The sequence below is a fragment of the Pantherophis guttatus genome, chromosome 4 (assembly GCF_059756535.1).
Source record: "Pantherophis guttatus breed Tessera chromosome 4, ASM5975653v1, whole genome shotgun sequence".
Classification (NCBI taxonomy): Eukaryota; Metazoa; Chordata; class Lepidosauria; order Squamata; family Colubridae; genus Pantherophis; species Pantherophis guttatus.
Window position 1 is genome coordinate 81,243,546 of NC_142066.1, and position 24,041 is coordinate 81,267,586.

The 24,041-nt window shown below is 40.6% G+C and overlaps 1 protein-coding gene across 9 annotated transcripts in view; it reads right to left on the bottom strand.

Annotated features, from left to right (window-relative positions):
* The window catches only part of SEPTIN7 (septin 7), a 148,687-nt gene that overhangs the window by 59,449 nt on the left and 65,197 nt on the right, over positions 1-24,041 (bottom strand). For all 9 annotated transcript variants that reach the window (XM_060686117.2, XM_087894061.1, XM_087894066.1 and 6 more), the window contains 2 exons: positions 21,998-22,132; positions 11,739-11,856 (listed from right to left, as the gene is read on the bottom strand). In XM_060686117.2, the coding sequence (XP_060542100.1) occupies positions 11,739-11,856; positions 21,998-22,132 (253 nt within the window). The remainder of the gene's footprint in view (positions 1-11,738; positions 11,857-21,997; positions 22,133-24,041) is intronic.

Genomic DNA, 24,041 nt, shown 5'->3' on the forward strand with positions numbered 1-24,041 from the left:
ATCTGTGAATTTATTGCTAAGTAACTCTGTCCCTTTCTTTGATGGATGCAATCCATCTCTTTTGTACAATTCTTCATTGGACCAGTTGCAGACATCATGACTAATAAAACCAAAGCCTTCCCTTCTACACCACTCCTTTAGCCACACATTAAGCTCTGCTACACGCAGAGTCCTTACTGGCAATCTTGACCATCTTAAGAATACACCTCTTGGGGGCGTGTCCATGGCTGTGGCTTAGAGACATTGTCTTCGTCTCTCTGCGGCATATGGAAAATTGAAAGTGGATGAAAATAAAAATAAACAGCATTTTTAAAGTCAGATAATAACTAAATGCGTTATTGAAGAGTTCCTGATTTAGTTGGATTAAGATCGATGCGGTAAACCACCCTGAAATGCTTTTAATTGAGGCTTTTTTAAAGTGCTTTCCCTCCGGGGAAATAAAAGTGAGCAGAGGGGGTGATGAAACGGCGAAACGATGATTTAAAGAGGTCTGAAAAACAATAAATTTGAACTTAATTGTGAGCTGGATCCGCAAAAAACGTGCGAACGGCAGCAAATTAAGTTTTATGGCTATGTTTGAATAAGATAAAAATAAGATATATGAGAGCTGCCTGAATGTTGGAGTCGATATAAACGTGGAGAACAGGAACCTTTCCCCCCCCTTTTTTTGGAATAGCCGAATATTTAAATGGCTTGTTTGTGGGATCCTCTGAAAATTTGAAAGCAATTATCCCTTTTTTTTTGAAGACGCTATGAAAATTGTGGACTAAAAGTTAAAAGTTTTAAAGTAATCTAAAGTACTCTTGCTGTTTGAAGTTCGCAGCGGGCAATATGGCGCTGAGGAGTATAACTGATCTTGATTAACTTGACTACAGGAATTTCACTGTTTGTATTTTACACTGCCTTTGGCGCAAGAAGCAATTGTAAGCAAGCCTTCAATAATTTGGATTTTCAACTTTTTTATATCTGGGACTCCCTAATGCTTTATTTGTCGTCTCTGGCTCCTTAAAGTGAAAGTAAAATAAGCCCAAGTCCTTCTGAAAAGACCCTTCTGAGTATTTGTGGTACAGAACTGATGGTTAAAGATTTTCCTCTTCAACAATTCAACATTGTTTGAATCAGATTTTTTAAATACAAGTTGATGACCCATTGATTTTGAATTGTGAATAAGGTTATAGAAATATTTGGTCAAAAAATTATAGGAGTTATTAAAATGGATCCATTTAAAGATGAATCGGTGCGATCTAAGGTCAAACAGATTTCTCAAGCTAGTATTGACTCAGCTCAAATTGTATTGGCATTAAACAAATTAAGTGATAAAATTGAAATAATGGATACAGAATTTCAAAAAATACATTTAAAAATGGATGAAGAAAAGAAGGAAAGATCCAATCAGCTGGAACAAATTGTTCAAGAAATTAATGTTAATTTTGTTAAATACACAGCAGAAGTAACAGTGATAAAAGATAATGTAGATCAACTACAAGTGCAAACAAAAAAAATTGATAAGCAAATAACTGAATTTTTTTTAAAAAATGAAAAACAGGATAGAAGAATATGTATTCTGGAAGAAGAAATTAGGAAGTCCAACATTGTTATAAGAGGCATAGTGGAAGAAAAAATGGACAATATTAAACAACGTATTTTGAAATGGCTTAATGAACTCGGATTGGATAAAAATTTTACAACTACAGATTTGATAAGTGTTTATCGAATTGGATTTAGAAGACAACGTGAAATAGTAAGAAATGTTTTGGTGAGATTTGCAAGTGTTAATGATAAATTACAAGTAATGGCAAAAATTAGAGAAAATGGTGATGCTGTGTTGAAGCTTGAGGGAAAACAGGTCCAAGTCTTTCAAGATATCTCAAAAGAGGAAAGATCGTGGAGATATTATTTGAAGCCAATTACTAAAATATTAAGAGATAGAGGTATTAAGTATAATTGGAGACCACCACAGCGAATGAAATTTTTCTATAAAAATAGAATGCATATATTTACAATAGAAACGGATGTGGTTCAATACCTCCATGAGCTTGGCTTTTTGGAAAAAGAGGAAGAACAAAGTGAACTAAGATCACAATTACTCAAAATGGGTGGAATTGAAGTATATACATCAACACCAGAGGAAGAAGGAGGGGCGGTCGGAGGTTTAGGTCCAAAACCAAAGAGGAAAAGAAAACCAACGAAAGATATTTCTCCATCCTTGGCGGAGGTACAGAAGAAAAGTCGAGATGTTACTGGTGAAGGAGTGGAAAGAATGATTACATTGGATTCTGAACATAAAAGGGAAGATGAGCCCGAGTGCGGGGATGAAGAACTTGTAGTTGTTCAATTGAAACCAGAATTATGTCAATGAAGAGACGACCCGGCTGATGGACGGGGTCCCCTCTCCCCCACTCTTGGAAATGAGGCATGTCTTAATGAAGACGGTGGGAGATGAAGATTTTATGTGGTTGTGTGTTATGTTAGTTTTTGTTTTATGTTGTTTGCATGTTTTACATTATTATTATTATTTTTATTATTATTTTTATGTTATGTGTTGTTTATATATATTTGTTTGGGTTTTGGGTCACGGAAAGAAAAAAGAGGGAATAGTTAAAATCAAAAATATTAATGGGGGTAATTAACGTAATGACTTGGAATGTCAAAGGTACTGGGAATCAGATTAAGAGAAGACATTTAGAATTTAAGATTAAAAGAGATTCTCCTGACATACTTTTTATGCAAGAAACTCATCAGAAATCTGAGGATATAAACAGGATGTATTTAAAAGGGATGCAGGTTTATGAAAAAGCTTTTGGGTCCTCAAAATCCAGAGGTGTTGCAACATTAATATCATATAGAGTCCAATTTGAAAAAAATAAAGTAATAGCGGATATTGATGGACGATATTTGATAATAACAGGATGTATTAACGAGGAAAAAATAACATTAGTTAATTTATATGTATCAAATGTGAATCAAAAAGATTTTTTGAATAAGATTACCGATTTGTTGCAAATTGAAAGGGTAGGGAAGGTAATTATTGCTGGTGATTTTAATTTAATTAGAAACCAGATGGATAGTACCAACCCTACCCGCTATGATGGAATAAGAAAAATGGGGATACTTGATAATTGGATGTTGCAAAATAGTGTAGTAGATGTTTGGAGGGAGATTAAAGGTAATGAAAGAATGTATACTTTTTACTCAAAGGTATTTAATTCATATTCAAGAATTGACTATATTTTTGTATCCAAGAATTTGATGGATAACGTGGATAATATGGATGTTGGAATATTTAAAGACTCTGACCACACAGAATTGTTACTAGAATTAGATATGTTTCTGGAGAAAAAAGAAAATTGTTGGAGATATGATGAAAAATTGTATAAAAACGAGGAAGATAAGAATCGTATTCTTAAGAAATGGGAAGAAAATTGGGATTGGAATGATAATGGGGAAGTTAATTATGGAATAGTTTGGGACACAATGAAAGCAATTTTTAGAGGAGAAAGCATTAAATTATCAAGTAGAAAGTATAAGTATTATAAAGTAAGAATAGAAGAAAAGAAGAAATTGATAAAAGAACTGGAAAATAGATTTTTAGTGACTAAGGATAGGAAATTATGGGAGGAACTTATAAAATTGAAAAATAAACTAATAGCGGAAGATACAGAAATAGTTAAAAAAAATTAAGCTATTTAAAAAGAGAATTTTTTGAATATGGTAATAAAAATTCAAAATTATTAGCAAGAATGGCGAAAGATAAAAAAGAAAAAAGAGAAATAGGTGTCCTAATAGATGAAAAAGGTAAGAGATGTTATAAAAAATTAGAGAAATGTGAAATTGTTAAAAAGTTTTTTCAAGAATTATATCTCAAAAAAGAAATTGATAATTGTAAATTAAATTTTTTTTTAGAAAAATATGGTCAGAAGAAAATTGATAATAAATATAAAGAAAAAATGGAAAAGGATATTACCTCTGAGGAAATTAAAGATGTGATTCAGAAGCTAAAAGTTGGAAAATCTCCAGGTGAGGATGGGTTACCAGCAGAATTTTATAAAGAATTTAAAGAAACTTTGATCCCAAAACTACAAAAATTGTATAATAAGATATTACATGGAGGCGATATTCCCATGTCCTGGAATAGAACAATTATATCCTTAATCCCGAAACCAGGTAAAGATTTAGAAAAAATTGAATCCTATCGGCCCATTTCCTTGATTAACCAAGATGCTAAGATATTTACTGCAATTGTAGCAAATAGATTGAATAATTTTGTAGATAAATATATAAACCACGATCAAGTAGGTTTTGTTAAAGGGCGTTATATGTGTGATTTAGTTAGAAGAGTATTAAATATTATTGATATTGCTGAAAATAATGGTGACAAGATAGGTATCCTTGCCTTGGATATTTTTAAAGCCTTTGATTCTATACAATGGGATACTATAAAAGAAATGATTTCTGCATTAGGATTTGGTAATAAATTTATTCATATTATTTCTAAATTGTATCAGAGGGGTATGGCAAGAGTGAAGGTAAATGGTATATTTACACAAGACATAAATTTGGAAGCAGGGACGAGACAGGGTTGTCCCCTGTCTCCGACCCTATTCTTATTAGCAATGGAAATTTTAACAACTTTGATTGAAGAGGATTCAGAATTAATAGGTTATAAAGGCATCAAAGTTAATTTATATGCAGATGACACTCTTGTCATTTTAAATAATATTACAAATGATATAAAAAGAGTTCAAATACATTTGGAAGAATTTGAAGATATGACTGGTTTGAAAATAAATTGGGCAAAATCAGAATTATTAATGGAAATTGATAGGGAAAACAAAGAAAAATTACAAAATCAATTTGGAATTAGGATAAAGGATAATTTAAGATATTTAGGTATTATACTTTCACTTAAAATTAAAAATTTAAAGAAACTAAACTATGACATAGTAATAAAAGAAATTGAAGAGAAAATTGGGAAATATAAAAAACTAAAGTTATCTTGGTTTGGTAGAGTAGCTATATGTAAAATGATGTTACTTCCTAAATTTAACTTTTTATTCGAGATGCTTCCGATTTTTTTAACTGAGAAGGATATTGAAGTATATCAAAAAAAATTAGATAAATTTTGTAATGGAGATAAAAAATCAAGATTGATTAAGAAAATGTGGTATCAGAACCAAAAACAAGGTGGTTTAGGAATTCCAAAATTATTAAACTATTATAGAGCATTTAATATAAGAACAGTAGTAAAAATTTTAAAAGGAGATGTTGAACTTTGGGGTAGTTTGGAAATGAAGGAAATAAAGAAGTTTGGTTACAAATGGTTTTTGGAAAATTTTAAAGGTAAGGTTAAAATTTGTAATTATTTGTTAAATAGTCTGACTAAAAATTGGGATAGAGTAGCAAAAAAATTAATACCAGACGTATTGTATTTAGGTAAACTGAAAGAGAATTGCCCAATGAAATTAAATAGTAACAGAGAGAGGATTATAATAGAAGAGAAAGTGGAAACAATTAGTGAATGGTTGAAATTTACAGAAAATGAAATGAGGAAAGAGGAAATTTATGGAAAATTAAACATTAATTGGTTCGAAAGAATTCAAATGAATAAATGGAATAGGAAATGTAAAGAAAGGAATGATGAGAGTAGAAAGGAAACAGAATTTGAAAATTTGACATCTCGAATGATAAAAGATTAAATTGGGCCAAAGGGATTAGTTAGCAAAATTTATAAAATTATTAACTTTGATAATAATTCACAAATGGTAATGGAAGAGAATTGGGTAAAAGAATTGGGTATTGAAATTTCTAATCAAAATTGGAATATGAACTGGGTTAGAAGAATAATGAGGACATTATCAATAAGGATTAAAGAACATAATTATAAAGTTATTTGGAAGTGGTATTTGACCCCAATAAGACTTTTTCAAATGGATAATAAAGTGGATAAAATGTGCTGGAGATGTAAAGTGGAACTCGGGACATATGTTCATATGTGGTGTAAATGTAATGGGGTTGAACTGTTTTGGTCTAGGATAGAAAATGAAATATTTGAAATGATTAAGGAGAGGGTCAAATTGAAATCGGAAACCATATTATTATTAATATTGAATGAAACAACATTAACAATTGGAGAAAGAGAATTGGTGAGGATTTTGGTTATAATGGGGAAAATTATAATTGCTAGATATTGGAAATTAAATGTTGACTTAAAATTAGAAGAATGGTATAATGAAACATGGAAGTTTGCATTAAATGATGAATTGACTTGTGATATTAAAATTAGAAGTGGTATATATAAAGAGAATGTTTTTTGGAACACTTGGCAACCATTTGTGGACTTTGCATTTGGGAGATTGGATGAATCGGCGCCAGTACCTTATCAGATTTCTGGAAGAATTGAAGACTTTAATTTCCTAAAACTTCCTTTCCACTTGTATAGCACGTTGGGGGGGAGGAAATTTTTTTTCTTTATTATTGATTTTTGTATTTTTTTTTCTTTTTTCTGTTATTCTTTAACAATAAAAATACAATAAAAATTTATATATATATATAAAAAAGAATACACCTCTTGTCTCTGCTGGCAGTAGCAGAGACAAGACACCTGGCAGACACCTGACCACTTTCAAAACCTCCATATCTTTTCCTAAATTTACATCCCTTACAATTGAATCACCAACCAGAAGGTGGCTTCTCTTTTTGGATACTGTGCTCTTCGTGTGTGACCGATGTGTAATATCTGGTTCACACTTTCCCCTTTCCAAAGTAAGTTCTTCATCTCGGACCACGATCCCCTGTTTAGTTAAACATTAGTTGTGTTTAAGTTTTAAATTTTTAAAAAATATACTTAATTTCTTTTTTAATTTTTTTTATTTAGTTAAAAAAGAAAAACAAACAAGTACAAATATAACAATACACAACATGCACAACAAATAAACATAGATCAAGTCTTATGCCTTGTATTTTGGATAATCACATCGGTAAACTGTATTTCTATATATATATTTCTACTCCTTTGGTTATATAATGATATTTTGAATTCTCTTTTTAATTTATTATTTTCTTCGTTGGTACTCAATTCCTGTCTAATTAGTCCATTTCCTTTAATGTGATCCTATTTCTGTTTTATTTTCCTTTTCTTCAGCCAGTCATACCATTTGTGCCAGACCAGGTAATACTCTTTTTCCTCTTTTTCTTGCATTTCTTTCGTGAATTTATCCATTTCTGCGCACTCCGTCACTTTTAATACTATTTTATCTTCTGATGGTATATTTTCCGATTTCCAGCTTTGTGCAAAAATGATTCTTGCTGCTGTTAAGATGTGGATAATTAAATATTTTATTTCCTTTTCATATTGTGTTGTAAATATTCCTAATAGGTAAGTTTCTGGTTTCATTGGTACTCTCTGACTAGTAATTCCTTCTATTTGATTTTGGACCATTTTCCAGAACTGTTTTGCTTTATGGCATGACATGTGGTAGTATGTTCCCCTTTGTGTTTTGCATTTCCAACATTCTGGAGAGGTGTTGGGAAATATTTTTGCTAGGCGCGCTGGGGGGAGATGCCGTCTGTAGAACATTTTGTAGATATTTTCTTTGTACAGTACAGACATTGTTAATTTACTATTTACTTTCCATAATTTTTCCCATTTATCTAATTCGATATTATAACCAAAATTTTTCGCCCATGTAATCATATTTTCCTTAACCACCTTCTCTTCCAATTTATAATTTAATATTTATAAATTTTAGTTATTAATTTGTCATTTGTTCCCAATAAGATTTTGTCTATTTCATTTGGTTCTTTTTGAAATCCAAATTGTGTCAAATCCATCTTATATCTAGTTTTAATTTGTAGATATGGCAAAGAATCAATGTCTGTACCCTGTTCTTTCAGTTCTTCTCGTGTTCTTAGTTCTCCTTTACTATTCAACAATTCCTTGTAGGTTCTCATTTTATTCATGTCCATTGAATTGGGGTATATTTGTGCTTCCATCGCTGAGAGCCATTCTGGGATCTTATCGTATTGTTTTTGTCTAATTTCTTGCCAAATCTTTAAAAGTGTTTCTCTAATAACATCTCTCTGGAAGTATTCATAGTGTCTATCTCTTTCCTCCCATAAAAATGTGTGCCACCCTTTCAATAGATCCTACCCTTTTAGCATCAGTATCCGTTTATTTTTAAGCTCTATCCAATCCCTTATCCAGATGAGAGATGTTGCTTTGTGGTATATTTGCCAGTCTGGTAATCCTAGTCCCTCTTTCTCTCATGTGTCCTGGAGATGTTTTAATTTAATTCTTGCCCTCTTTCCTTGCCAAATATAATCTGCTATCATTTTGTTAAGATTTTTGAAGAATGCTCTTCCTGGGTTTATCAGGATTACCTGAAATAGGTATAATATTCTTGATAAGACATTCATCTTAATGGAAGCTATTTTGCCTAGAAATGACAGCTGGAATTTGCTCCATACTTCTATATCTTTTTTTATTTGTTTAGCCAACTTATTATAGTTATCTTCCTTAATTGTTGATGTTTTGTTGGTGAGCCAAATTCCTAGATATTTTACTTTTTTTACTATTTGTATTCCTAATTTATCTTCCAATTCTTTTCCTTGTGTATTCGTGAGGTTCTTCGTTAATATTTTTGTTTTTTGTTTGTTAATTTTACTACTTTTTCATATTGTTTTATTTTTGCCAATAATTTTGTTCCTGTTTGTGCTGGTTGTTCTATGATAAATACTACATCATCGGCAAATGCCTGTAGTTTGTATTCCTCGTTTTTGATTTTTAGTCCCTTTATTTCGTTATCTTTCCTAACTTCATTTAATAGTATTTCTAATGATAAAATGAACAGTAGCGGAGATAGGGGACATCCCTGTCTCACTCCTTCGGCTATTTCAAATTGTTCTGTTGTCTCTCCATTTATCCATACTTTTGCTTTTTGAGTGGAATAAATCTTCTTAATCATATTTAGCAATTTCGCTCCAAATTTCATTGCTTCCAATTGTAATATCAAATTGAAAAATATACTTAATTTCAATATCCCGCACACACAGAGAGAGACAAAGATAACAAAAGCAGAGCCCATTGGTTATCTCTGATGGGGAAAGTGCTTTTAATTTCCTCGTAAGTAATATTTATAGGTAAACAGCAAAGTTGCAAAGTTGTGGATGATACTAAAATAATCAGAATGTCAAAATCAACCAAGAAGCGTTAAGATCTCTTTACACTGGGTAAAGTGTAATAAAAATAGTTTTTATTGGGCAATAAAAATAGTTTGCCTGGGAGTAGTGACTCTGGCTGAGCAGCTAAATCAATTCTTCAGCCGTTTTGAGGTGGACACAGGAATGACCATCATTCCAGCATTTACCACTAATAGTGCACCATTAACATCTACCATCAATAGACAACCACTTCTACTGCAGATCTCTGATGTGAGATGCACTTTCCAGAATGTTAATATCCGGAAGGCAGCTGGGCCTGATAGAATTCTGGGACGAGTTGTCAGGGACTGCGGTGCAGAACTAGCTAAAGTGTTCACGGATATTTTCAATCTATCCCTGTCGCAGTGCTTTATCCCTACCTGCCTGAAGACATCTTTTATAGTGCCAGTCCCTAAGCAGACAATAGTGGTATCCCTTAATGATTATAGACAAATAGCTTTAACATCTGTTGTCATGAAATGTTTTGAGAGGTTGGTGTTGAACTATATTAAGGCTACCTTCCATCTACTTTGGACCCATACCAATTTGCATATAGGGGTAATAAATCAACTGATGATGCTATGTCTCTTGTTGTCCATACTGTATTGAATCACTTGAAACAACAGGGGACATATGCAAGGCTGTTATTTGTGAATTATAGCTCTGCCTTTAACACCATTTTACCCAATAGATTGTTTTTTAAAATGTCCAATTTGGGTATAAATCAGAGGATTTGTTTGTGGATAAGGGATTTTCTGACAGGTAGGCCACAGTCAGTAAGGATGGGATCACATCATTCCTCTACTCTGATACTAAGCACAGGAGCCCCCCAGGGTTGTGTGCTAACCCTTTCTTTATTCCTTGTACATACATGACTGCACCCCACTGTTTAACACCAACGCAATTATTAAATTTGCGGATGACACAACAGTGGTGGGGCTCATTAATAAGAACAATGAGTCTGCTTACAGGAAGGAAGTACAAGGGCTGACATTGTGGTGTAATGAAAATAATCTCACACTTAACACCACAAAAACTAAAGAATTTATAATTGACTTCAGGAGGAAGAGAGATGTACATCTACCACTGTATATAAATGGTGAGGAGGTGGAGAGGATGGGTAGTTTTAAATTTCTGGGCACTTATATCTTGGAGGACCTCTCATGGACTATGAATGCTAACATGCTTGTGAAGAATGCACAGAAGAGGCTGTACTTCCTGAGAATCCTCAGGAAGATAAATCTATCTCAGCATCTACTTCTGTCCTACTATCGCAGCACCATTGAGAGTGTCCTGACATACGGCATTCTTGCATGGTATGGGAGCAGCTCTGTAGCGGACAAAAAAGCTCTACAGAGAATCATTAAAACTGCCCAGAATATTATCAGACTCCAGCTACCAGCCCTGGACAACATCTTCGAATCTCGCTGTTTGAGGAAGTTGCATAACATACTCAGAGACTCTTCCCATCTTGCTTACAATCTTTTTGGACTGTTGCCTTCTGGCAGAAGATACAGAACAATTAAAACTTGGACCACACGTTTTCTGAATAGTTTTTATCTCAGAGCTATAATTGCACTCAACAATGAACTAAAGGGCCATCATCAGTGAGCTCTTGGACAGTATTACTTGGTGTTGTGTGGATATTTGGGTGGTTTAGGGGTGGGGAATTGTGGTGGGTGGGAGTGTATTTGGGGATTATGTGTGTGGGACCTGGTCTTTGGGTGTTAAGTAAATTTCGTTGTATGTGTATACTGTGTATACACATACAATGACAATAAAGTTTATTATTATTATTAATTACATGCAAATGCATGAAAAAAGATACACAATTGGGTGAAACCCTCCTAATTTTATATACACAGTGATAGAGTCTGAATTGTTTATATCTCACACAGAAAAAGATTCAGAGTGGATAACACAATAGAGATGCCAGGTGAGTATGCAGCAGCTCAAAATATGGATACAACAGAGCTAGAGAAGAAGCATAAGAGGACAAATAAAATGATCTGGGGTTTGAACATCTTCCATATGAGAAAAGGCTAGGAGGCTGCTTGAAAACAAAGTTGCTAAGGAAAGATATTACTGAGGTATATAAAAATAGACAGGTCTGAGAGAAATATAACTTCCAGAGGCCATCCAATGAGCTGAGTGAAAGCATTTCTTCAAATGATCCTTCTATGGAACTATCATAAGATGTGGTGATGCTCACTAACTTGAACAGCTTTAAAAAGAATTGGATAAATTTATGGAAACTAGGCTTAACAAGGATTAATAATCTTGAAGACTCAATGTTAATTCCAGGTAGGAAATAACATGTCTCTAAATATAAAATCCAAGGGAACAGAAATTGGAAAAGCACATATGTCTAACTTCTGCTTGTGACCACCTTGGAAGCATCTGTTTGGCCACTCTATATAAAATGCTGAATTAAGATGGGGTTTGGCTGCATCTGGCAGAATTGTTCTTATGCATGTTATTGTGAAACTAAGGAGAAAAAATATAATTATATTGAAAGAAAAAAGAAAAAAGAAAATTACCTGTTTTTTAAACTGTTGGCATTCTTCAGGTGTGAGTGTGTCGGCCTTAGCAATGAGCGGGATTATGTTCACTTTTTCATGCAGGCGTTTCATAAACTCAATATCCAAAGGCTTAAGCCTAAAATAAATAAAAATTAAAAAATTAAAAATAAGATTTTGCAAATTTGGCTTCCAAACAAACATAGCCAAAATGTGATCCATATATGATACAGAAAGTAAAATACAGATAGACTGTGAGTTATGACTGTAGTGGAATCTCTCCATTAGGGTTGAAAGTCAGAACACACACTAAATGAACTACCTCATGAAATGGCCAGCTATCCCTGCTCTTCTCAGTGCATTCATTAATCAAATGTGTGAGTTATTACGTAGAGCATGGCCTGCCTCAGGGATGGGGGACATCCTGGTCAGGATCTCCCCCATCCCAGCAGGTCAAGCCCCCTGCTCAAACCTCTCAAGGCCTCCCCCACTCCAAGATGCACCATGCTCCAGTCGGTGGCTCCTACATGCACTTGCTGCACAGCTGTCTTGCCAGCAAGAAAACAGTAGCTGTGCCTGCCCTTCCTGGTTCTGCCACTGCCTTTCCTTCTGTCAAGGTGTCCCTGCCTTTCTGGGGCAAAAGGATCAGTTTCCTAACTTTTCAGAGCTTTTTGTCCTGATCAGCTGGCCACCAATCCTTCGGAAGACTACAAACTTCTGGCTCTTGCTAGCCTTTGGGAAATTAGACCCTACATATCAGGGTCTGATTTCCGGTAGCAGCTTCAGGATGAGCTTCCCAAAAGCCTTCCCTTGCTACAAACCCCCTCCCTCTTCCAGAAAGCCCTGTTTTTCAGTAAAAAGCTGGGAGGAACAGCCTTCTTGTTCTCTCCTTTCCCCAATAGGTGTTAAAAGTAAAATCCTCACCTCTTCCCTCCAGTCTCTACCCGTTTTAAAAACATATACCTTGACTCCAGATTGACAAGAAAGAAAACAAGCAAAGAAACTCTCCAGCTTTCTGCCTAGAGCAGCTGCAGGAAAAAAAAAACAGCTCAGAAAGTTTAGCAAGGGCAGCAAAACAAAAAAATAAAAAAAACCCAAAACAAATAAACACCTGGACAAAAGCTGGGTCATAAAGTTTTTAGCTATGTGTCTCAATTCTGTAGGACCCAGCTATGACTCTAAAAGTCAAGATCAAGAAGGCTGTCAGCTTTTTTTTTTTTTTTTAACTGAAGAAATGTGGCTTTCAAAGTCTAGCAAAAGCCAAGAGAAGTTTGCAGTTCCTGAAGGCCAGCTGATCAGGGCAAAGAGCTCCAAAAGCAGCTGCTATTTTCCATAAGGAATTGTTGGAACATTGAAAATGGCAGCTGCTGCCAGGAGACATGGGGAATAAGCCCAAGCGCTTTGGGGTAGTGCTGGAGCAGGATGGGGGGAAGGAAGGAAGGAAGGTGGTGGCGACACTGCAGCATCCCCCTAGTTAGTGGTAATGGTGAATGACCCAGGGGCCCTGCAGCCATCCTAACTTTGAAACAAGGTCGTATGCAGTTTTGGGGTAATTGTTATAACTTTGAATTTTTAATAATTGATCTCTCATATCTGGAGGACTACTGTAATTGCATCTGCCTTGCAAATATGTATACAATAAAAACTCTACATTAAAAAATATGCTTCTGAAAATGGTTCAGAAGGGGCATTGGTCCTACCTGAGACGCACCTTCTCGTTGGGTGGAGACAGCAGCCAGTATGGGTTGTACCCGCCCAATCAGCTTAAAGGACTGAGTCTGTCAATAATGCTAAGTCCCGCCCTTGTTGCCAGGTAGACCAGCTTTTAGCGAAGACCTGAAGAAACAGACTCGGCGTGTGGGAGAATAGATGATTAACAGGTAAGTAGAGTCAAGGAGGAAAGGCAGAAAGGACCAGACTGGCACAGGGAGGGCCTGGCTGCTGTCTCCACCCAACGAGAAGGTGTGTCTCAGGTAGGACCAACGCCCCTTCTCCATTGTGGGTGAAGACAACGGCCAGTATGGGACATACCCAAGTTCACTGTCCCGAAACCTGGGGGGGACCAGGCTGGTCCAAAAAACCCTCCCCGGCAACAACCCGCTGCAACATCCATCGACTAAATGTGGCTTCCGCTGAAGCAAACGAGTCCAGTTTGTAGTGTCGTATGAAGGGAGCAGGCGAAGTCCATGTACAGTCAGGTCCAGAAATATTGGGACATCGACACAATTCTAACATCTTTGGCTCTATACACCATCACAATGGAGTTGGAATGAAACAAACACAATGTGCGTTAACCACAGACTGTCAGCTTTAATTTGAGGGTATGTACATCCAACTTAGGTGAACGGTGTAGGACTTACAGCAGTTTGCATATGTGCCTCCCACTTGTTAAGGGACCAAAAGTAATGGGACAGAATAATAATCATAAATCAAACTTTCCCTTCTTAATACTTGGTTGCAAATCCTTTGTAGTCAATCATAGCCTGAAGTCTGGAACGCATAGACATCACCAGACGCTGGGTTTCATCCCTGGTGATGCTCTGCCAGGCCTCTACTGCAACTGTCTTCAGTTCCTGCTTGTTCTTGGGGCATTTTCCCTTCAGTTTTGTCTTCAGCAAGTGAAATGTATGCTCAATGGGATTCAGGTCAGGTGATTGACTTGGCCATTGCATAACATTCCACTTCTGTCCCTTCAAAAACTCTTTGATTGCTTTTGCAGTATGCTTTGGGTCATTGTCCATCTGCATTGTGAAGCGCCGTCCAATGAGTTCTGCAGCATTTGGCTGAATGTGAGCAGATAATATTGCCCGAAACACTTCAGAATTCATCCTGCTGCTTTTGTCAGCAGTCACATCATCAATAAATACAAGAGAACCAGTTCCATTGGCAGCCATACATGCCCACGCCATGACACTACCACCACCATGCTTCACTGATGAGGTGGTATGCTTAGGATCATGAGCAATTCCTTTCCTTCTCCATACTCTTCTCTTCCCATCACTCTGGTACAAGTTGATCTTGGTCTCATCTGTCCATAGGATCTTGTTCCAGAACTGTGAAGACTTTGTTAGATGTTGTTTGGCAAACTCTAATCTGGCCTTCCTGTTTTTGAGGCTCACCAATGGTTTACATCTTGTGGTGAACCCTTTGTATTCACTCTGGTGAAGTCTTCTCTTGATTGTTAACTTTGACACACTTACACGTACCTCCTGGAGAGTGTTCTTGATCTGGCCAACTATTGTGAAGGGTGTTTTCTTCACCAGGGAAAGAATTATTTGGTCATCCACCACACTAGTTTTCCGTGGTCTCCCAGGTCTTTTGGTGTTGCTGAGCTCACCAGTGCATTCCTTCTTTTTAAGAATGTTTCAAACAGTTGTTTTGGCCACGCCTAATGTTCTTGCTAGCTCTCTGATGGGTTTGTTTTGTTTCTTCAGCCTAATGATGACTTGCTTCACTGATAGTGACAGCTTTTTGGATCTCATCTTGAGAGTTGACAGCAACAGATTCCAAATGCAAATAGCACACTTGAAATGAATTCTGGGCCTTTTATCTGCACATTGTAATTGGGGTAATGAGGGAATATCACACACCTGGCTATGGAACAGCTGAGAAGCCAATTGTCCCATTACTTTTGGTCCCTTAACAAGTGGGAGGCACATATACAAACTGCTGTAAATCCTACACCGTTCACCTGAGTTGGATGTACATACCCTCAAATTAAAGCTGACAGTCTGTAGTTAACGCACATTGTGTTTGTTTCATTTCAACTCCATTGTGGTGGTGTATATAGCCAAAGATGCTAGAATTGTGTCGATGTCCCAATATTTCTGGACCTGACTGTAGCTGCCCTGCAGATTTCAACAACGGAGCCTGGGTGGACCATGCCACCAACGTAGCCACACTGCGGGTGGAATGTGCCGTCAATCGGGAAGGCTGTAGAAGCGAACGAAGCTCGTATGCCGAAGCAATAGTCTGCCAAATCCAGCGACCGATGGTAGATGACGAAACCTTGCACCCTTGGGAAACAGGTAAGAAGGAGACAAACAGCAACTCTGATCTGCGGAAGGAAGCTGTCCTCTTACGGTAGATCCGTTACGCTCGCCTGACATGCAAAGTGTGCCAACGTCGCTCCCGAGGATGGGAAGGCCGAGGGCAGAAATTAGGGAGTATAAATTCTTGTGACCGGTGAAAAACAGAATTGACCTTCAGCATGAAGGTAGGGTCCAAATGGAGAACCACGCGATCTGCGTGGAACACACAAAGATTTGAACGAGTGGACAGAGCAGCAATTTCCGAAATATGGCGAGCCGAGGTAATGGCCACCAAGAAGACGACTTTGCACGAAAGTAGTCTGAGACTGGCAGTCCGCAACGGCTCGTATGGAGAACCCATAAGCGATTCCAACACCAGTGGAAGATCCCAGGTAGGATATCTATGCAACACGGGAGGACACAGGTTCGTAGCGCCTTGGAGGAAGTGACGGATCAGAGGATGCTGCACCAAGGAAGACAAGGACCCACAGGCAAGTACAGAAGACAGCGCGGCCACCTGCTGATGCAAAGTATTAAGAGAAAGCCCCTCGGAAAGTCCCTCCTACAGAAAAACCAGAATGTTCACAATGGAAGGCTGAAGAGCGGGCACACCGTTCCGGACACACCATGAGCAGAAGGCCCGCCAGGTGGCCGAATAAATACAGTCCGTAGATGGACGGCGTGAATAACGTCCGCTGGAATGTCTGCGGCTCTCAAAGTGCACCGCTCAACCTCCAAGCAGTCAGCTTGAGCCAAGATGGATCCGGATGGTTCAGGGAGCCTTGTGTCAGGACGTCGTCCTGGAATGCGCTAGGAGGGGGTCACCAAGAGGGAGACAAGTCCGCAAACCAGGGCGTTCGGGGCCAATGAGGAGCCACAAGGACTACCTCCGCTCGTTCGAACAGAATCTTGCGGATGACCTTGGGAAGGAGAGAAGTTGGAGGAAAAGTGTAAAGGAGTCCTGTAGGCCATGGGATCTGCAGGGCGTCGGCGCCCTCCGCCTGGGGTTCCGGATATCTGGCGAAGAACCGGGGCAATTGGGCATTTGCGTGCGTTGCAAAGAGATTGATGATCAGAGAGCCGAATTGAAGGACCAGTGTCGAGCCTCGGTTGGGTCTCGCCATCACTGGGGAGGACGATGAGGAGGGGGCAAGCTGTTGGACTCTCCGGGGGCGTGTCATCAGCTGTTTGAGAAGTCTTTACCACCCGCACACAAAACGAAGCAAACTCTTTCATCGGAGATGGGGGGGGCATGGTGTTTGCAGATGACACTGCCTTGTGCTGTAATAGAGGCGCGCTCTTCCTACAGGCCAGCTTGAGGAAGGAGGGATGATGTTGACTGTTTGATTGTTAATTGATTTATTGTGCTCCTCCTTCAGGCCAGCTAGGGGAAGGAGGGGTGATGTTAACTGTTTAATTGCCACTTGATTTATTGCTGTGTATATAAAAGGCGCTACACTGAGATTGCGTGTAGCGCTAACTTTAAACCTTGTTTCCGGCTTGTGCCTTTCTCCTGCCTGTGTTTGCTGTGCTGAACCTAATTAAAGGATTGCAACTGCTTTATTCCGTTCTGGTGTTGGCTTGTTTCCAGTGCAGTTGGGTGGACTGGCCGAGAACCAGTTCTTGAAAGATCTGAGGGTGGAGACGCCACTCTGCATTGTCCACCTGTCGCCAGCTCAGCCAATCCACCTGAGTATTGGCTACCTCGGATATGTGTTCTGCCTGAAGAGAGCAGATGTGGCATTCCGCCCAGAGCCCCAGCTTCATCGCTACAGTTAGCAGAGACTTCGACCTGGTGCCCCAACCTGTTCAAATGCACCTTGGCAGTAACATTGTCCGTTAGGACGACGACATGGTTGCCGGAGACAAGATGGTGAAACGCCCTGAGCGCGAGGAAGACCACCTGTAGTTCCAGCCAATTGATCGGGCGCAGAGACTCGTCGGTCCACGTCCCCTGAGCCAGTTGGCCCTGGCAATGAGCCCCCCAGCCGTGGAGGCTGGCGTCTGCTGTTACCACCACCCTCCAGGGCTCGAGAAAGAGGCAACCCGCTGATAGAGCTGGAGAACGCCACCACCGGAGGGATCTGCGCACCGAAGGGGGAACAGGGATCGGCCTGGCTGACGTACCTCTGCCCGCAATCTGCAACGGTAAGAGAAACCATTGGAGTTCCCGGGCGTGTAACTGCGCCCAGGGAACTATGGAGATGGCTGATATCATCTTCCCCAAAAGTTGAGATAGAACATAAGGGGAAGCCACCCGACACTCCTCAATCTTGGAGACTAACCATCGCAAACTGTCCTGTCTCTCTGGAGAGATAAAGACTTTGCCCTGAACTGAATCGATTAATGCCCCTAAATGGACTAGACTAGTAGAGGGAATAAGATGGCTCTTTTCCAAATTAATGGAAAAGCCGTGGGCCGCCAAGGTTTCCAGGGTAAACTGAATATCTAGGGCAGCTTGCTAGGAGGAGGGAGACAACACCAGGATATCATCAAGATAACACAAAAGTCTAACTGAACGAATCCTGAGAGAAGCCGCCAAAGCATCCAAAACCCTCGTAAAGGTACGGGGGGCAGAGGAAAGGCCAAAGGGCAAGGCTCTGTACTGGTAATGCACCCCACCGTAGCAAAATTTCAAATATTGTCTATGGGAAGGGAGGACAGGGATGTGCAAGTAAGCCTCTGTAAGGTCTATAGAAAAGAGGAGACTGCCCCTCCTGACACCGTCGAGAATAGATTTCAATGATTGCATTTTAAATTTGCGGTATACAACATACCTATTCAAGAGTTTTAGGTCCAAACTGGGTCTCCACCCTCCCGAAGATTCGGGCATGAGAAAAACACGGGAATAAAATCCCTTCCCCTGTTGATCGAGAGGCACGAGTTGGATAGCCCTGATCGAAAGGAGATGCTGAACCGCAGAATCCATAAGAAACTGTTTTTCGATGTTACGAGAAAGCGGACAGCAAACAAAGGTATTCGGGGGGTGGAAAGGAATTCAATGGCCAACCCTGATCGTAAAGTGGCCTGGACCCATTTATCAGACGTGGACTTTTCCCAAATGGAGGCGAAGAGGGCCAATCTGCCGCCTATGGGAGGATCCGAAATGCAATCAGCGACGCCGCCAGATGGAACAACTTCCTCCCCCTTGAAAGGGCCGTTTGAACCCAAAGGACTTGCCCCGGAGAGACCTATCCTGGGAGCCTCGTTGCCTGCCAAAATTATTGTATGGCCGAAGCGATGAAAAGGAAGCGGACTACCCCGCCGTCAGCACCTCGAAACTGGGGACGTGAGGCATACGGTGAGAAGCATGATTCCCCTCTGCAATAGACCACTGCTAACATCTTCTTCTTGTCCCTAGTCTCAGTAAAAAAGGGCTCAAAGCATCACCAAACAAGCGAGACCCCCCAAAGGGAACCGAGGCCAGGCGCCATTTATGCCTGGCATCCGCCTGCCAGTGGCGAAGCCAGATTAAACGACGGGTAGCAACAGTGGAGGCCAGGGACTTGGCGGCAAATCGGGTGGCAGAGAGGGTCAAGTCTGCTGAGAATTGGACCGCTGCCACTATCTTATTCAGGTCCTGCCTCGTACGTATGTCCTCGGGCGGCAACTTTTCTTGCAGTTGATGCAGCCAGAGTAGCGTGGTACGGTTGAAAAAGGATGCTGTGGTAACCGCCTTGATTGCCCATGCTGAACCTTGGTGCGCTCTCTGGAGAACTAAATCAGAACGCCGCTCATCAGGACGTAACCCCTCGTCGGGCTCACCGGGAACATTGGCGTTTGGCAACAAAGCAACGACTGGGGCATCAACAGAAGGAATCTGGAGAAGGGAGTCCAAGTCTGAAGCTACAGTAAAATTCCTGAGGTCAGTCGACGATGGAAGGGGTGCCGAACCCAGCGATGACCACTGTCATTTGATGACATTCAAAAACAGAGGCGGCGCAGGGATAGCCATAATGGGCCGGACAGGTTCGACAAACATCGGATCCAATGTCCCAGATGCCGGAGCAGCCACCGGTTCCAAGGAAGGAGAAGACAGTTGAGCTGTGTTTACGGCCTTGAAAAGTAAGGACTTAAACAAAGATTGTGGAAAGAGTCCAGTAAAGACCGGCTGTTCCGGAGGAACGTTCTCATCGTCTGACAAACCGGAATCACTGTAGTCACTATCAGACACAGCAGAAGGGCAACTAGTGTAAGAGCATGTCGGAGAGTTGGGCGCCCTGGTCAAAGGAGCACACCCCGGAACGTTATGCTCAGGTGACACCGGAAAGACAGAGCACACAGATCCGGTCCTAGATCGGAGTCCTGTTGACAGCGACTTTTGCACAGTTGCCTCAATGAGCTGTTGTAGTTGACCTGGCAGAAGCTGACAAGAAATCGCCTCAGGATGCGGAGCGGAGTCAGAGACCAAAGTAGGAGGCGAAGCTTCAGGAGCCTCTGAAACTGGTCTGGCTGAGGTATCAGAATCTCATAACTCTGAGGTGGAAATAGTAATGGGGCAGTCCCGAAGTGATACCTGATCAGGTGTAGTAGAACGAGTATTTGTCACAGGATCAAGATCCCCGGTAGCAGCACAGGCCAGAGGAGCAGAAGATGCAAGATGTGCACTGGCCTTGTTGCAGAACTTCGTCAAAACTTTGTCTCTGTGTTTCTCAGCCTTGGAGGTATGTTTGTGGGACATGCGGTGGGGCTGCACAGACTGATGAACTGGAGGAGATTCGAGGGAAGCCTCTCTAGATGAAATGTGGGTAGCAGACAAGTTGTCTGATTGGCCATGGTGCGTATCACCGGCCCTCCGGCCATGCTTCGATTTGGACACCGCCTTTGGCATCATGGCTGGCCAGGTGAGTAATGCAGGCAGTAGATCGAGGTCAATGAAAGTGAGAGAGCCAGGCGGAATCAGTGGGAGCGCGAAAACTCCACTAAATAATAATGTTGTCCAGTAGGAAGCCAACAAGACAGTGGGAGTGCAGAAACTCCACAAAATGGCCACCGCACCTCAGTATAGTCTCACAAAATGGCGGCCGCCGCGCTAGCCGAATGTAAAGGAGTCACTTCAAAGGCGCTGCTGAGCGGCAAGAATGGGAACGTGAAAATCCACCAAGGGCGAGGCCAGCTGAAAGGTAGGCGGCTGCGGAATGAAAAAGCACGCCTCTCCACATAAGGTAGGGAGCGCGAAGCTCCATGAAAGGCAGCCCAGCTGATGTGTGGCTGCCGAGGAGTTGCGCCGCTCCACACGATGAAAGGGAGCCGGCGGACAAGCCACTCTGGTGGCAAGCCACGCACTGCTGCCTATTGCAGCTGAATTGCCAGTCAATTAAGGAGAAAGCGAGAAGGAGCGTCTTGAAGGCGAAATGACAGGTCCCATTTGGCACTGAAGGAAGCCTCAAAATGGCTGCCGATGCCGCAATGGCGCGAAAAAAGCCGGGCAGCAAAACAGTCCTGAAACTGAGTTGTTTAAAGGGAATGAGGATAGCGGACCTAATTAATGTCCACTGATTATCCAACAAAACTCTTCCCACGAGCTGTTGCTCCCCCCAAACGGGAGGCTCAAACCGAAGAAAAACACCCCCAGCCATCAGCCGATGCCAGCCCCAGGGGTGAAATCCAACCGGAGGGATAAAACTCACGAATAATACAACGAAGTCCAAAGTCATTCAAAGCAGGATGGATAAGGAGAATACGTAGTCAAACAGTCCAAAGTCGAAAAACCAGAAATTTAAGTCAGAAAGGCAAATCCAAAATAGAAAGGAGAGCAAAAGACCCACATGCCCGTCCAATCTGAAGGACTGAGTCAAAAGCTGGTCTACCCGGCAACAAGGGCGGGACTTAGCATTATTGACAGACTCAGTCCTTTAAACTGATTGGGCGGGTACAACTCATCCTGGCTGCTGTCTCCACCCACAATGGAGAATTTCAAATCTTTTTCAAGCTTACAGCTCTATTTAAGGTACACTTGTAGAGAAGAGGAAGCCATGTGAACTTTTCAAATATTTATATCTATTATCCTCTGAGAATAAAGCACGGAAAACTACTTTCAATTTAACCAATTAGAAAAATCCAAAGTATGAAATTAATAATAACATATAATCCCAACTCTTGCTCTTCTGGATTCTGTAAAAACAGAAGGAAAACTATTTTAAGTTCCTTACAATTTCTATGATATGACATATCTAACAATGTAGTTTAAATGTTTCTGAGTGGAGAAATCGCAAGGTAGGAACAAAAACATTAATCTTTAATACTGACCCATGTCCTGAAGGAGCAATGAAATATAAGCAACACTGGACCCTGTTATCTGGCATCTGTCGTCTGTTCACACGTGATTCTGCATTAAGATAGTCTTCAAATTTACTGTCAATATAATCAATAACGGGCTGCCAGCTGCAATGTACAAACACATTTTTAGAAAAGCAGATTAACTTGGAAAATTTGCTGTATTAGTATAAGTTGTACATCGTAATATTAAAAATGACATGTAAATATTACAAATATAATTTTCCTAAAGAAATTTAGTTAGGTTGCTATATGAGAAAAGTAATGCCCATTCTTATATATGAAACAAGAGCACAAGCAGAAGGTTTAGTACAAGGGTCTGCAACCTTAAACACTCAGAGCCATTTGGACCTGTTTCTCACAGAAAACACCAGAAGCCACAAAACCTGGGTGGGCCTGGCCAACTCAACATCACTTCCACCTAGTTACATGACTCCCCAAGCCATGCCTACCCAGGTTTTGTGGCTCCCGGTGTTTTCTATGGAAAATGGATCTCTCTCTCATTCTCTCCCTCCCATTTCTGTTTTTCTGTCTTTTTCATCTCCATCTTCATCTCTCTCCTTTCTCTCCTTCTCTCTCTGTTTCCCTCTTTCTCCCCTCTCTCATTCCCTCCCTACAGCTCACTCTCATTTCTCTCTCCCTCTCCCCCTTCTCTCTCTCATTTGTTTCTCTTTTTCCTCTTTCTCATTCTCTCCCTCCATCATTTTCTCATTTCTCTTTCTCTCCTTTTCTCTCATTTCTCTCCCTTGCATTTATTTTTATCTCTTTTTCCTCTCCCCCTCCCTTTCTCTTTCTTTTTCTTTCTCTCTCCCCCTTCTCTCATTTCCCTTTCCCTCATTCTCTCCCTCCAGCTCTCTCATTTCTCTCTCCCTCTCATTTGTTTCTCTTTTTTTCCTGTCTTTCATTCTCTCTCTCCATCATTTTCTCTTTTTCTCCCCTTTTCTCTTTTCTCTTGTGAGCGCACCCAAGCAGGGATACCCTCCACAAGAGAGTGGTGCCACCGCTGGCATTGATTGAAAAGTGTCCTCCAGGCGGCTTTATATCTTGCATGGGGACTTATGTTGGCTGCAGGATGCTTTTCAATCAACACCGCCGGGGCGGCACTGCTCAACTGGAGGAGTAAAAAAGCTCAGGGCAGCGAAAAGGGGCTGGCCCCATCGAACCTCGCATACCCACCTGATCAGGCTCAGAGAAAGCTGGAGCACCCTCGCCAAAGATGCTCGTCCATCAGCTGGTCAACCCAACCACTCCGCACGCCTTTGCTGCGCTTTGGCCAAGCCCGACCACTCACTTGAGGAGGGTATCCCCGCTTGTGTGCATCCTCCCGGCCCCGCAACAGTCGGCCAGGGGATCACGTGAGGAGGAGGGTCGTCTTTGGGGAAGCTGCCAGCGCAGCTCGTGCTCATTCCTCAGCTGTAGGTCTGTCACCCATTCTGTCATACCCTCCTCCTGGATTCCATTCCCACCCCACCAGCACTGGTGTTAGCGAGGTTGGCATCAGCCATGGCCGGGTTGGGCCAGTGTCTCGGGGCAGAGAGCAGGTCACGCGACTGGGTTGGCCGAGAGATGCAGGAGAGGGGTCAAAGAGCCACATGCGGCTCTGGAGCTGCAGGTTGCTGGTACCCGGTTTAGAAGTAAAAGGAAGGGTTATAGAAATGGTATGAAGGAACACAAAACATACTTCCCAAAGCTATTTGTTAACTATTCTTTATCAAATTTCATTTATTGTTAACCATCTACAATAATTAACAGACTGAATATTTGTTACGTTAAAATTAAAATTTTATAATAACCAAAGACATATTTTTGATATCAGAAAATTTATCTCAGTTATCAATGGTACTTAGTCTTTTGACTTTTCTTAGAAATAACCAAATAATATTTATCTCTGAGCTAATCACAGAGAAACAAGACATATCCAAACACATAGAAACAAGACAGTTTGATAACTACATTTGGAAAATTATGTTTTATGTCATTTTTGACCAATAGGACTGCAGTTAGAGTGCCATACAAA